The 16,274-nt window shown below is 38.0% G+C and overlaps 1 protein-coding gene across 1 annotated transcript; it reads right to left on the bottom strand.

Annotated features, from left to right (window-relative positions):
* Positions 1 to 3,186: 3,186 nt before the first annotated feature.
* Positions 3,187 to 16,156, bottom strand: PDCD10 (programmed cell death 10). Its single transcript, XM_075157438.1, has 8 exons — positions 16,035 to 16,156; positions 9,179 to 9,393; positions 8,488 to 8,541; positions 7,018 to 7,135; positions 6,236 to 6,362; positions 5,775 to 5,853; positions 5,379 to 5,461; positions 3,187 to 3,671 (listed from the first exon to the last, which is right to left on the bottom strand). Exons 2-8 carry the CDS (start codon positions 9,272 to 9,274, stop codon positions 3,590 to 3,592), a joined length of 639 nt encoding a protein of 212 aa, XP_075013539.1. The 5' UTR covers positions 9,275 to 9,393; positions 16,035 to 16,156; the 3' UTR covers positions 3,187 to 3,589.
* Between the last annotated feature and the right edge of the window lie 118 nt (positions 16,157 to 16,274).

Below are 16,274 nucleotides of genomic sequence, written 5' to 3'. Positions count from 1 at the left end.
CAGAGGAGTATGAGGAAAACCAAAACAGTGGAGTGAAAAATGACAAAGTGAACAAATGCACTGAATCATTATGCAAAGCGAGAGGAGCTCCCACAGCTCACAAGCAGAAACTGCCTGCGAAACCTTTTCCAGAGGGCACTGGTTAGTCCTGTGGGAAGATGAGCCAGACCGAGCATGGCAAAGCAATATTCTCAAGCAGAACAGCCGGTGCTCCTCCAAAGGTAAGTGATAATCACTGCTGTGCCAGATGTGGTTGTGAGCATCTCGCACATTAAGTTACATTTATTTTATCTCCCCTTCATACTGGAATAATCTAAAACTTTGATTTGTGGCAAGCTAGTCTAGATAACCTTCTTTTCATTCCCCACGCAATTCAGAGAAGCATACACAGTCTCTTTGTAAAATAAAGAGATCAGATAACACCTGCAGAATCAGCAAGGCGTGTCTTCCCTTGACATACAGTGAAAGATCTGAAAAGAACATTAAGAAGGAACATTTCAGTGGTAATCTAGATGAGATTATATGAAGAGATAATGCTTAATCATACTATCTCATTTTACTGTCTGGATAAATAAAAATTCTGACACCAGAACGCTGTGAAACTTCATACTTACCACTTTACATCAACTCAAGATAGAGCTTAAATTGAGCTGGGCACCTGGCACATCTTACAGACTTTTAAACAAAACTTTTTATTGGTATTAAAACAAGAAGCTTCTAAACAGAAGTAAGTCAATCTAAGCTTTTCTTCATTTCTTTATAGGCTGAGAAAGATCAAAACAAGTGATTAAGACATTTCCTTGCTTCAGTAACAAATATACAAAGTTTTATTTTGTTTATTAGATTGGTTTTCTGTTTGTTAACATTATCATATCAATTATAACCCACATTCACAGCAGAAATTTTCTAATAGCATTTTGCAACGCTAACTGCTGTATTAGGAATCCTTAAGAGAAACTCATCTTTAGCTACTCAGGTAACTTGAATAATAAAGTGCAAAACCACAATAAAATTTGACAGACATATGCCCCAGCTCATACTCAGTGGAAAATAAAGTTTGTAAGACCACTAGATATAGATTCACTGCACACAATAGAAAAGCGTGACCTGAAGACATCAGTTTTCAAATTTTCCCATTACCAGACATTGATTACAATGAATAGTTTTCCACTACTTTTAAGGGTACAAAAAGAAATCACAAGAAGGTTAAAATAAAACAAAACATACTGGCCAGACTACCTGAAGCCTAGCCCTATACTTGGTACCTTTTACCCACTAAAGGTTTTAGGAAGAACTGATGAACAGGAACAGTTCATTTCTTGATAGCCTCTTTGATCTTTAACTTCAAGGAATCAATTACAGGACCTAACACAGCATCTTGTTTGGGACCCAAGTCAAACTTTTTTATATTTTTTAATACACCTGCAGACATAAACATCATTCAACTAATAAGGATTGCCAACACTAGCTACTGTCTCTCTCAATCCAAGAAGATGGAAAAATCTCAGGATTTTATTGGAATTAAGTCCAATTCACAAAGTATAACCCAAGCTTTCATGTCTCTCCTTACAGTCACTGGTGCAGTCTCCCCAAATACCAAACACTTTTTTCAAGACAAATGAAGTATCAGAAGCTCTGGGTGCCTTTCCCTTTCTTCTACCTAACTAATTAGTTTTCATTAAGTCCTTTGGTGCTATGCCGTAAATTAACATCATCTGCAAGGAAGACTACTCAAGCTTTTTACTCACAGGTTTCAAAGATGCAAATCAAATATTACTCTAAATTAGTCAGGCTGCCTCCTTTGTAACTGCTAACATTGCTTCCCTTCTACCACTTTCCAAGAAATAAGTTTAGCATGCCAAGGTTTAATAAATAACAAAAAGTTTTAACTATAAATTGTTTATCCCTTTGTCATGTTACTAGGCTCAATTTGCTAGTAAACACAAAACACCACTGTCAAAACAGAAAACAGCCTGAACAGCAAGCTTTAAGGACCATGTCCTGTTTATAGCTTTATGTAACCAAGAAATTCACAACATACATTCCAAACTCATTTTTACATAATACTCTCCTTCACATTGTTATCTTTCACTACAGTCAGTGCTTTCATCAAGGAAACATTTCCATGCACAGATATACAGCAGAACATCCAGTGCTATTTTGGAGGGCTGCAGATATCATTTTCTCCTTTTAGATCATTTACGCAGATAACCAAATTCAAAGACCCAGCTGTTGAACTCTGGATAAGGCACTTGCCCCAAACGAGCAATACGGCACCAGGCCAGCGTGCAAGAGAAGTCTGGCTGTACCCTTTCTTCATCATTTCTACCTAAACAAGGAATAGTTCTGTAGCAATTGTGCTCTTTCAGTCTGAAGTGATCCTCCTGCAACAGCTTGTGCAGCTTTATAAACTGCTTCACATTCTCCCCTCAACTTACTAGTTACGGCCATGTAAATATTTTGAAGACTTTCAGAAGTTTGTTCTGTAACAATTCTATTTCACAATAAACTCAAGGTGCACTTCAAAGGGGCATGCAAGATATTCATTAGAACTTGTGAAATATTACCATGAAATCACAAGGATAATACTTGAATCTGTCTATCAGCAGTTCTTAACCATCCACACAGACAAGTTTTTTCAATCGAGGTCTCGCATGATTTCAGTCCCTGAAAAAAATAGTTGCCTTATGGCATGCATAGTATCACTATTGCTACCTGGAAGAGTTCTTTCTTCTCTCCTCCTCCCTCCCAAAAGGTACCAATATAAAACCCACTTATCTTAATATTTTTAATTCACCCTTTGCTGCATAGTCAGCTGCATATATTTAAAGTAATCCTCTGCTCAAAACCTTGGAGTATGCTAGGAGTAAAACCTGTTAACTTACCACTAACAGAAGATTAAGAAAGAAGTGAGATACAGTTTCTATCAAAAACAAAAGCACATCTCACTTCTGGAGTTCTTTATTATTTTGTCAAAGACATTTTAATAGAATTATTCTGGTATTCTGGTCTGGTATTAGATCACAGCCAAAATCTCAGCTTTAAGGAAAAAAACTCATTTTATACTCTTTTTGAACTGCCAGTAGCTTTAAGCACCCAAATAATTTTAATTTTTCCATTTAATGAATGTTCTGCAGTTTTAGAAAGATGAGTTATGCATTTTTGTTCACATACAAAAAGACAGTCTAACAGATGTAAACTATTTATTGAATATTTGCCACCAATATTGTTAAATACATAATCTTGCAGTTTTCCGCTTTCAAGTTAAAATGTCAGAAACAGAACACCAAATATTTACAATTCTTATAAGGAATGTTACATAATGACACATTAAGGCGTAAATTCTTTTGGCTTATAATTCTGAAAAGAATGATAATAGCAAAAAGTGATGCAAAATCTTCATTGTGAGATTATGATTAAGCTACAATGTTTTACAAAAATATGGTGTAAGATGGCAATAATCCCATTCAAAATCCTGCATTAGGCCCCTCAAGAGGGGCTGATAATTTATACAGTCAAAACTTTAAAATTTACATATAAAGGTACCCTATCCACCATTGAAAAGTACAACTCTCAACATATACAGTTTTCAGGCCACAGTTTTGAAGGTCTGGAGTATCAAGTTGGTTTGATGAATTAGTCGGTTGGCACTTATGAACACATTTATTGCCCTGTTAAAAGAGAAAGATATTGCTTCAGACATTTTTAGAAACATGTCGTTCAATAAATACAGCATTAAGTTTGGGCAACTAAATATATTGGCATCTAGGCTCTGCAAATTGGAAGCATATTGATGTTTTACCATACCGTGATCTACCTGAAACTTACTGCTGGCAAACAGATAGACTTATTTGCATAGCTAACACTAGGATAACTATGTTTTTTGGCAGAACTTAAAGACTTTGGCTCTCCATCATCATTGACACCTCAATCATTTAATTCTGGGGTTTTAGCTAACGAAGAAAAAGAATGGAGCAGATGATCATTAAACGCTTGTTCTTTTCAAAGTTGAACATTTCATCCCCTAGTAATTTCAGAATTCGCAACTCTTTCCTCAAGAAATACCATAAGCATGCACGCATATGGAAGCAACATACTATTTTAGTTATCTTTTTGTTAAGAAAGAGGTGTGGGGTCACTGAGTTTTTCAGCTCAGTAATGACATCTGTGAGCAAGACTTTTGTTTAGTGCTGTTACCTTCTGGTGGGAGCAGGGTATCTTATTCAATATGGAGTTCAGACAGATACAAGTTACTTCTGAGTCCACAAGCATATGAAATACAAGCCCTACCTGGGATTTTTTGCAATATTGGTAATACTTAACATACTTTAACCTTATGCCCACAATACACAGCACAGCATTCACTTCACGTAGGTCTCTTCCAGTATGGTTGGGGTACATGCACAACACATACAACTCTTTCCCCGTTTTTTCAGTCAAATAGTTTTCTAATCAACTAAGACTGTTTAGACCTAGTTCATGTGAAAACTTCCCTATACATCTTTTCAGTAATCATAAAGCTACCAAGGTCTAAATTTCTCATTTTGGTATCATAACCAAATTTAGCCCCAATTTTGGTAAGAGGAGAAAAAAAAAAGAATGCTTTGATAGAAGCAAGGTAGTATTCACAGCTGGTCTCAAAACTTCTCTCTCCTTTAATAATGCACCATCCCCTGGGTGCTCTTAGTCTTTGCCAAGCTCAACAAGACCAGACATGAAAGTTAGTTCTCATCTTTAAAACAGTGGCACATAGAACACTTTGGCACTGTCAAAACCTGAGGGGGATACACTCATCATCTGAAACAGTCACGACAGTGAAATATGTAAGAATAGTGACTTCAAAACCCAAGGTGAAGACCTGAAAAAAGCCTCCGTTTGAAGGCTAAAATGTTCAAATATAAAAAGATTAATCAGCTGAGTAATTCCAAATACTGTGAAGCACTATAAGGAGCTATGAAGAAAGGCCAAGAAAAATGTAAATGAAAGAAAACACTGCACAACTGTTTAGTGTTTGCAAACGATACTTCAAATAGGTAGACTACTTTTTTCAATAAAGCATTCATAACTTTTTTGTCCTTGTATATACACTGAAAAAACCCCACAAGGCCATGAAATTTAACTTCACATATTCAAATTCAAAGCTAATACTGCACACGGATGTTGTATGGTGGTGCATTTAACAGACTTCCCTTTCCTCAAAGGCATTACAAAAGGAATAGAAGTATTTTAAAGCAGCCATGATGGTCTGAGGACACAGGTGAGGAAAAAAATTAGGCAAGTCCTGAAGAAAGTGGCTTATACCCAAAACCTTGTCTTATTTTCCCGTTAGTCAACGGGACCTTTCATTACATAAAATGTTACTACAAAAACATACTTACTTTCCATCTTTAAAATAGGTTTTCAGAGTATCACTGAAACTTTTGGAGTATTTTACAAACTCTTTCTTTTGGTGCTCAAGCGCCTAAGAAACAAAAAGACCAGGAACACACTCTTAGTTCACATATTGTTTGGTACAGTCAGAATCTTGATGTTAAAGTGAGAAGAAGATTGGCTAACATTATGTAGGTATAGGAATTTTGACTTTTTTAGAAGACATACAGAAAAATCATCCTCTTCCTATAAAACTGCTGAGACCTACCACACAACAATCCCTTAACAATGTTGTTAAAGTATTAAGTCATTGACCAGTTAAGCTCTCCTATTCATCTTTTTATCAAAAGGATGTGTTTCCTCCTTTACTATTAAAAATATTGTAAAAGAGTTATTGCACATACCCGCCGGTTCTGGTATTGGTATTTCTTGAAGACATTATTTACTGTGTCGAGAAGTTCCTTTATTGCACTCGCGATGTCCCTATTTGGCAATAAAAAGATAGTTGTAATATCCTTAAGCTATCCTATTTAAATGTTGGAATTTAATCCCCTTCTAGTAGTCAAATACTTCTTAAAACAGTCTCTACAGAATAAGTGTCAGACAGGATATAGGGAGACCAAATGCAAAGAGCTAGACCAGTGACACAGGAATTCAAACTAGGAATCAGCAAGTGAAGTTCGGCTTAGTAACATGGGGCTCTCGCTAAAAATCCTCAACCCTGTCTGCTCGTTTATAAGCATGGATCAGGCTCCTTTCCAGCGGGAACAGTGTTGCTAGCGTCTTCTACAGCATTTGAACATTCAAATTTAAATACAAAGTTCGACCCCTCAATCTGCAGAAAAATACATAATACAGTACTTACTTGATTGTCTGAAGAAACCTCACTCTGTCATTGATCTCATCAGGAATCTTACTAAGAATCTGTTTAAGTGCTCGTGCCTTTTCATTAAGATCTTGGAATTCTGGTTCTGGTCTTTCAATCATATACTCTAACAAGAACAACATATTCAAAAATACCATTAGTTTTTCCTCAAGTCTCTATTGACAGCTAAAAACACTACTTCACAAAATGCAGCAGTATTGCCATGTTATGTTTGAAGGTGAACAGCACAAAAATAGCCATGACCAGAAAACTGCAGTGAATACACTCTGCATCAATAGAAACACAGTGCAACAATAATCTTCATTACTGCAAGCTGGAAAAAAAGCCCATCTTACTTTATTTAAGCAAGACACTGAAGACACTACACTAATCAAATACAGTATTAGAATAACTTAAAACCTACTGTATGCTCCCCTTCTCTGACAGTATAACTACTGCTTTTAATTTGAAGCAGAGAAAAGGAAGGTGACTATTATACTCCATATATGCTTTTTTCTGGTTGTTAGCATTGCAAAAGGTGAACTATGCACCCACATAAACATTCCTTTTCTTTCTTTCTCTTATTAGTCAGGTATGTTTTTTAGGGAGATTTAACCTCTCCAAAAGAGGTATTCAGAAAATACAAATATTTTTATACCATGCTGAAAAAAAATCTATTAAGAAACAAATAACTTCTTTTAAATAGGCATAGAGAAATGCATGTTCTTAGTTAATAGTGTAATTAAAAATACACTTATCCAACACAAGTGATAAGATATTACCTTCTACATCATCAGCTGCCATACGCAGAAGAGACTCTGTGAAGTTCACATCCACGCTTTTTTTCTCCAGAATTTTCATAATGATGTCCTGTGTAAGACCTGGATTTTCTTTTTCAGCCTGCATGGCAAAGAAAATTTTTATTCTTAAATATGCAAGACCTGAACATTGCAAGCACAAAGGCAGATTTTCATGTAGCTTGCTTCATATACTGCAGGAGTTTTGCTAGAAATTTTAAAAGTCTAATGGCTTTAGACTAGCAGATTACACTGAAAACCATTCTTCCACTATAACACCCATTTTTCTTGGATTACATCAGTGATTTTGTATAAACAACTTTTCCAATAAGCCTTTCCACTCATTTCATTTTGAATAAGAAAGTTTTTCATGAAATTCTGTATTCTGTTATATTTTCATAAACACTAAACCTTGAGACAAAGATATTGTATCCACTGGGATTTAATTCACTCAAACACAGGTGCTACTCCCCCATCTTCCACATGACATTTTATAAATGTGCCTCTTATGAATCACATCATATGCTCAAACATCATCTTGGAATTGCTTTTTCAGAAAAAACCTTTTGATGGATGACATATCTAAGTAAAGCTAAGCTAGACTACCTTTGGAGGTATTCACACTACCTGTGCTGCTGTCAAAAAATTATGTTGTATTGAATAAGAACAAGGGTGTGCGGTTTTTTTAGCTAGCACTACCATTTCTACCAATATCTCAGTTTTTACATTATTTGCGTTCAGCTTAGCTTCTTACCACCAGTCGTAAAAACATTTAACTTGTATGAGCTCTAGTTGAGACCTAAGACTGTCTAGGTACACTTAGATTTAAGTGTAGAAACAGGGGAGTATTACTTAGTCACACAGCTCACGTGTTAAGATATGTCATGTCTACAATTATTTTTGTTTAAAGAATTTCAAAAGATCACCACTTCAATAAAGCAGTATAAAGGAATATCTGTATCTTCATTCTTTAGGAATATAATAGAAAAGTTAGAAGAATCTTTTTTCCATTTACTGCTGGATGGAAATACGAACATTGAACTTATCCTCATCCACAAAAAAATCCCATTACCATTCACTTTGTAAACCATTTTCAAAGTCTGCTACATGCCTATTTCTCATGAGCACCTATTCTACATAATCTTGTCATATTTAGACTAAGTTTATTATCTTATTACCTTCACTGACCTCATTTAAGCTTTTGTCCTACATGGACAAGACATGTTTGTTTAAAATTGCTCAATATGCTTGTACCATTCAGATTTCTACTCATAACATTTGCAGACATCTCAAACTTACAGCCCATGCAACTGTCCACTTTATTTTTAGACTGTTGGATCAAGGATGCAGTCTTCAAATACAAAGACACAAGAAAACAAGACAGCTGACTTTTTAGCTTCATCATATATGGTTTATCTTTTAAACAATCATTCTTTGATACAAGTTACTTCTCACCTTAATAAAAGCTGCTCTCAGTGTCTGTGCTGCAGATAGATTTACTCTTTCTAGCTGCAATAAAAGTTTAGAATTATTAGCAGTTCTAACGTTATCAGAACAAAACAAGTCAAGTACTCATGCGTTGCCTTAGCATAATGAAAAGGGAATTGACAGAAGCATTCAAATTACTGGTCTCATTTGAGGGAGAGATACTATAAAGTCTGATCCCAAAGGAAAGACTTTCCCCCCAAAATAAAAACATTAAAATCAAACATGTCACTGGACATATTTTGCATTTATCCAGCCTACAGCAGAAGTCTGACAGAAGCTTTTGAGAACATCTTGACCATCTCTGATACTCGCAGAAAACAAATATCCTATTAAATTATAGCCATTAGCAGTAAAATTAAAACGTATCAAGCTGTTCACAGGTACATGTTCAACTGAATATTACTTCCTGCCTTAGAATGCAGGACCTAGCATTTTGTGAAAATCCTCTGTAAAAGGTAACAAAAAGATCAGGGCCAAGACAGCTAGCAATCTTTGACGAGCATGAAATTGTATTCATGGAAAGAAGGGTAAAACAATGCATAGAAAGAAGATGGTGTTAGACACAAAGCTTTCCCAATCAAGATGAGCAACCTTTTACTGTGATCATATTTCCCAATGTAAAAGGTATTATTACATTCTAAAGCGAAATGTAGCTTACCTCATTAAAGACAGGGTACATAACAGCATAAAGAGGCATGGAAACCATAGAAGTGGTCTCTGCTTCATTCTTCATCTCTTCCATTGTCATCCTCATTCAAAGACCCACTTCTCAAGGAAAACACTATAGAAGCAAAAAACTCCTCATTCACTGGAACGTTTCTTCTTTTTCCTCGTTGTGCAAGAATACTTGAAGAACTCGAAAAATATATTGTCCTTAGGTCGTGCGAGAAAAAAAAAACAACAAAAAAACCACAATTATGAATGCTCAGGACTGACAGGTTCTAAAAATGAAAAGGCACAGAACAACATTAGCTCGTTACTGCCTAGAAACTAGGAATTACTTATGACATGAGTTCAGTAAGTATGGAATGACTACGTCATGTAACTTCAAAATCCTAATTGAACTCTGTTACGCGAACAGATATTTGAAAGAGTAAGGTACTACAAAAACGTTTTACTTCAAGTTATTACAGAATTCATTTTCCTGAAAGAAGTGATTTTATCTGATGTGTATTACAAAACTCTTGCCACCCCTCATAAGCAGCGGCATAAGATTCCTAACAACTCACACGTATAAAAAGCTTGAAAAGCATTACATGTTGTAAACCCAAAGCCCATACAGTTGCATTATGACAATTAACATTAAGACTACCTATAAATACTCCATATTTTTGCATATTCATCAAGTTGTGATTCTGCTGGAGATCAGTGCCTACTTTCTGCCCATTTGAATTCCAAATACTGCATCTTTTTTTTTATATAAGCAGAAGCCTTAAGTCGTGTTTCCACTCAGGGTGTGTCAACAGCTATGGTAACTCAATGGAAAATTATTGTTCCAGTAACTGAACCTAGGTTTTGGAAGTTCTCCACCCAGTCCAGCTCATCATATCCAACACGGAGTGATCATTGCTCAGACCTTGAAATTATGTGGAAAAGAAAAAACGTCACCCTACAGTTCATAAGAAGTCTTTGTTACAGCCTGCTATATTTTCTGTTCATAAGTTTCTTTTAAAATATTTTATATAACTGAGTTTAAAGACCTAAAGTCCAAGTTAGAAATAAAGAGACACAGAAAGAGATTCAGAGTTTTAATTTTTAGATTTGCTTGGAGTATTTAATGCACTAGAGGAGATTTTTTCCTACTAACAAGCTTCAGACATCAGGCATTTGTATGTTCGTGTACTGATTTTATTCATATTTTAGTAAAAAGTGAAAAAAGTTAAATTTTAAGAATAGCAAAAGCTACTACAGTAATCAATATCACTTCCCGATAGTTGGAACAGGTTAAAAAATGCCAAGATATTTCTTCAAGCTATGTTCCTCATTATGCTCTGCACTGGCTAAAAATCTTCAAGCTGTTTAAATAGAAGAACAGACATTCTTTTTTGCCCAGGGCAGGTATATAGTAGTTTAGCTATAATTATACAAGTGAAATTTGTTATTGATTCCAGTAAGCACAGAGAAGAACTTGGATGACTACAAATATGCATGTCTCATCTAAGCATGTGATTAGGTAGCAAGAATATATCCAAAAGTGAGAAAACAAGTGAAGAACTGGTCACACTACAGAAACAGCCAACCATTAAAACATGATTTGAAGAAAAATCAAACGTGAATATAGTAACAAGCAACTGCTCTTTATACAAGTCTTCTGACATGGACTACTTACTGCAAAATCTCATCTTTGTTTCTCTTACTGTTCCAACCCTTCAACATGACATACGTGAGCAGATTCCTATAGCCACGGAACAGGATTACCGAGACTTTAAAAAGGGGTCTGTATAGATGAGATATGTCCACATGGATGGAATTGCAAAAATCAGGACTCTCACATTTTTATCATCTACTCATAGATATTTTACAGCTGTCAAGAACATGGGAGAATACAAGCATATATTCATCATTCCTCAAAAAGTTAAATATCTTTAAAGAACTTGTTTCAGAGTTAAATAAATTCATGCAAGGTCTCCTCACATGAGGGGGAAGGGAACTTGTCTGAACAAGTTTTCACTCACAACTGCAAGTACAAGCTGTCCCATTTATTATACATGCATATTCCCTGCACTAAAGACTCTGGCATGTAAAGGGCAGAGTGGATGGAGAGCTCTTTGTTTTACTGTTTAATTCTGTTTCTGGAAGTTCGGTAAAAATACACACTCATGCAAGATACTACACTTACAAGCACCACTGAAGACAGCATTCACAGATTAATCTACTGCAAGTTTTTATCCAGAGTACTGTATTCTCAAAAGAATAAGTTTTTAAAGCAGTTAAATCAGGTCATTGAACATTGTTCTAGTCTACCCAAAAGACTTTTGATCATAGAAAGAAGGGAAAAAAGGACAAAATAACCATTAGATATAATTACTTGTTTTTATGGGTTAGCAGCATCCACAAAGAAAAGGAAATACTAACTGAAATGATGGATTTTTATGATGATGAAAACCTATTACAGTGTGGACTACCATGAAGAACTCATTTTCTCCTGAAGAGCCATAAGCTATTGTTACTAATCCATGGTACAGTTAAACCCCCTGTATAAAAACAATTATACACCATCTATTACCTCTTTACTAGACACGGACAGTCTCCAAACAAAATACAAAACCTTGGATTTATATTAACACAAAGGATACAAGTGTTGCGACTGAAGACAAGAGCTAGATTTAAATATACATGCGCACAAGAAATACGTAAGAACATCAAATACTTTTGTTGCCAACATATGAAAAGAAATATATTCAATATATCACACTGGTAGTTCATTATTCCAGAAATCTTTCCATTTTCCAGAAGATACAACGCTAGGTAGTGTCATGCTGTCATGCAAGTAACTGCTAACATTGCCACACTATTTGTCTTTGCAGCTAGGGATCAACTTCTTCACATCTTTCAGATATAACTTAGACGCACTGCAGTCTTTGCTAGTGTTAAATAGCAGGGATAAAAATCTTCACAAAACCCCCACTTATTTGCATTACAGAAAGACAGTTTGTCATAGCTGCACTAAACCACAGACAAATATCTTTGAAGTCCCGATTATGGACCAAATCCCCATACAAACTGAAGTTTCTGTTCTAGTATTTAGATAAATTATTAGAAAGTCCACTTGCCTTCAAAATGGCCTGACTAAAGCCGAAGTTTAATGCACGTTGTCATGCAGCGACTAGGAGCTTTCAGTAGCAGCCATCTGCATAGCTGCCAAGCTTTATGGCAACACTGCCTTCGAAAAGCTTAACTTCAGTTCACTACAATCTCAAAAGAATCTTTCATTTGAGATGAGTTTACACTAGTTTCATTTGTTAATGGTTTTTTTTACATTCTCAAAAAAAATGGAATAAGACTCCATGAGAAAGTGATTTATTAGAACAGCACAACGTAGTCGCATAGTTCAGAAAATCCTGGCAAATTGCTGTAAGATGCAAAAAAGGTGTTACTTAGCTGGCAAACTTGTTAATTGTTCTGAGGGGGAAGACAAGGAGAAGATAGTAGGATATGCTGTCTGGAATACACAGACTGCCAAATATTAATCTGCATGCAAGCCTGGTCTTTTTTGTTACAGTGATCCCACAGATTCAAATCTGTATATGTGTAATTAGAAGTCATGCTTCATGCTACATCATCAGATGAAATCAACTATCATAGAGAATGTACAGAATGATACAGGGAATTTAAAGAGAATCTAAATTTGTGAACTATGCTAAGACGCCAGCTAATACAATCCTGCTGCTCAGTCTTAAACCATCAAACACATCAAGCTGCATTCCAAGAGATGTACTAACATGGAGTATATACTTTCACTGTCAGTACAAATCTTACATTCTAACCTTTAAGTTCCAGCACTAAAATATTATTCCAGCTATTCAGCAAACACTGAGAGAACTGGTACATTTTAGATGAGGAACAAATTTGGAAGGATTCTTTGATAGACGTATTCCCCCATATCCATCCAATGACATTTTAAATCATTCAACTGAAATTTATCAGAAAAAAAACTACATTAAGATAAACTTCCTGTAAGCCAAAAAGGGCAAATAGCAAAAAACACCACACTTCCCAAAATGTACAACTACTGTTACGGTATTTAAGGTGATAATTTGCTTTCTCTAATCTGTGTCATTTACTGACAGACTTTTGGTCATGCACTAAAATCAAGTAGCAGAACTGCAGAGCTACTTAATAAGAATATAACCATCAGAGTGTAGTAATCTTCCCCAAACCCACATCTGCTCACTGGCCAGCATGAAAATAAGCAAGGTATCCATGAAAGAAAGGTGTTTGTTAAACACTATCTTTTGAAACAGTGTTTAAAGAGAAGAGAGCACAGTCTCATGATTACAACTTTTAAAGAGTTTTAAAACAACAGCAACATTAGGTATCAGCTGGCAGGATTTCAATCTTCAGTTATGTCATTAGTAGATCTACCCATACACTGATGTTTCTATTCCCTTCTCCAGGCTCCATCTACCTTTAGATCTGGAAAACTTTAAGCACTTAAACATTAATACTCTTTTTTAGAAAAGTATTAAAGAGAAATAAGGCCTGAGGCAGTGACCTACCAGAATGATTATTTCAGTGGTTGGCTTCTAGCAAAAATTACAACTCTATTCCTGTTAGAAAAGGCTATCCTTACTGCCAAGAAGTTCTGCTCCACTTTTTGCAGTGAGGATTCAAGAGGAGGTTTTACCTTCAACCTGATCCGAGACCCCTGATTTACCAGGAAAACTAATTTAAGTTCAGGAAGAAAGTGGGGGAAGGAAAACAGCAGCATGAATTCTACCCTGAATTCAGAGGCAAAGAGCTCGGCTCCTATTTGTAAGACCAGTGTGCATGGGAGGAGGGAGTTTAGGTAATTTACTAATTACAGTTGCAAATTTTACAGAATTAAAAATGATTGCCGAGTATGTTCTTTTAACTCTATGCATACCCCACGCATAGCTTGGTAATTAAGTTTCCCTTATTAATGGTCACTTAAATAAAAAACCCCACACTCCTTTTCCTTGTCAGATGGTAACTTAACTGCCAGGTCTGTATTTCAGTTATAGACTAATTATTTCCCATTGTATAACTTGGACTATATGGTACAAAGCTTAAAAGCTTTATGCTTCAGATACAGAACTACTTTCCTTCTTTTTAAAAATGAGGTGACTTCATGACAGCATGGTTGAATTAACTGGCATTGGCATACAGATCAACTGCTACAATAACAATCTCTGTATTTTAAAATCAGTAAAGATAACAAGAAACTTAAAAAAAAACTCATACACCCAGCAGTTTCACTGAAGAGTTAACAAAAGGAATGTCACCAGAAAATAGCATTGAAGTTTTAAAAGTATGTTTAAATGCCTCTCACTAGAATAGAGATATGCAGTTTTTAAACATCTCCACACACATATAATAGCCACTTACAGTTGAGTTCACTCTGACAAAGAAAAACTGCTTATGCATTTGATTATTGTAAGAGCAATTCGGATGACTAATTCAGAAACCACACGAACTCGCAATAAACCCAAGATGTCTATTTTTAGAATCATATCAACTTTAAAAAAAAAACCAAACAAAACCCAAAATCCAAGCCTACTCTGAAGTCAGGCTTACAACTAGTTCATATTCTTTTGCAATCCTGAACTTCAAAATGGAAGTGATTGTCTGTCATAATACACCCAGCCTTTGTGTCTGCCTACCACATGAGAAATCATAGCCTCCTGGACTGTGCCCCAATTTCACTAGTTAGCAACATTAACATTATTATACAGTATAACTGAAACAGGTCACGGTCCTTAGCATATATAATCACAACAACATATCCCTGTTTCTCTCTGGGAATGTGAAAGTAAAGCTATTACTCTATCAGACGCTAACAGGTAAGACACAGTTTCAAACGTACAAATACATTCCAACAAGTAAACACATACCAGAGGGCAATTAGTTCCTCTGATAAGAGGAACAGCACAAACCTGGCCCCAGTATGTGTAAGCGACAGGAAAGGAACCAACCAAACTCCCCAGTTAAGGGCGCAGTTCAGTGGGACTCCCAGGCACTGACCGTCCCCCCAGACTGCTCAGTTACCCGCAGGAGCACAGCCCGGGGTATCTGCTCTCCCCGCCCGCCACTTCGCCTCCCGCTGCGGAGCGGGGCGGCCCCGCAGCCGCCAGGTTTGCGGGAAGGAGCCGAGATGCCTTCTTCCTCTCCCCCCCCTGCGGAGGCACTGACCGCTGGCGCTCACCTGACAGCCCTCCACTCCGGCCTTAAGACGAGCTAAAAATAATACACATCCGGGCCTACGCTTCCCAGGCCCGGGCGTCCACCCCGGCCGCCCTCCCGGGGCTGGCCGGCCAGCGCGGGGCGGCCCAGGCCGAGGGGGGGCCTCAAGCCGGGCAGCCCCCCTCGGCCGCTCCCCCCCCACCCCAAACCGGGGAGGGCCCCAAACCACCCGCGGCGCCGGAGGGCTGCGGGAAGGACGGGGAGAAGGGCAAGCCTCGCCCCGCTGCACCTCCGCCTCGGGGGGAGAGGAAACAGGTCTCCCTATTTCGGAGGGGTGGGAGCCTCTCCCCGGCAGGGAGGGGACGGGACACCCTCCACCTTCCCCACACGGCGAGGCCCAAGGCCGCGCTCACCTGCGGCGGGAGCTACCGGCGGCCCCCACCGCTTCCCCGCCCGCCCCCTCCTCCCCCGCCGCCCCTCAGTCAGGCCCTAATGCTGGAAAGAGTTTTACGCTTCTAACGCGGCGCAGCCCCGAAGGGCGAGCCAGGCCCTGCGCAAACACACTATCGGACCCCCCCCACCAAACGCGCTCGCTCCTCCGCGGGCACGCACTGAGAAAGGAGGGACAGCGGCAAGGCACGGCACCTCACCTGCCCCCAACCCACGGAGCTCTCGAGTGGGCTTCGCCGCCCCGCCGGAAGCGCCTGCGAGGAGGAAGCGTCCGCCGCTGTTACCACACACCAGGCGTTGTCCGGAACTAACCGGCAGCCGCGCCGGCCGCTGGGGTTTGTAGTCCACCACCCGCGACTACAAGCCCCACAATGCCACGCGGCACGGGGCCGCGGGGGGGGGGGGGGGGGGCGGAGACAGGCAGGGGAGAAGGAGGCCGG

This window comes from Calonectris borealis, chromosome 9 (assembly GCF_964195595.1).
Source record: "Calonectris borealis chromosome 9, bCalBor7.hap1.2, whole genome shotgun sequence".
NCBI lineage: Eukaryota > Metazoa > Chordata > Aves > Procellariiformes > Procellariidae > Calonectris > Calonectris borealis.
This window is presented reverse-complemented; position numbering and strand designations above follow the sequence as displayed.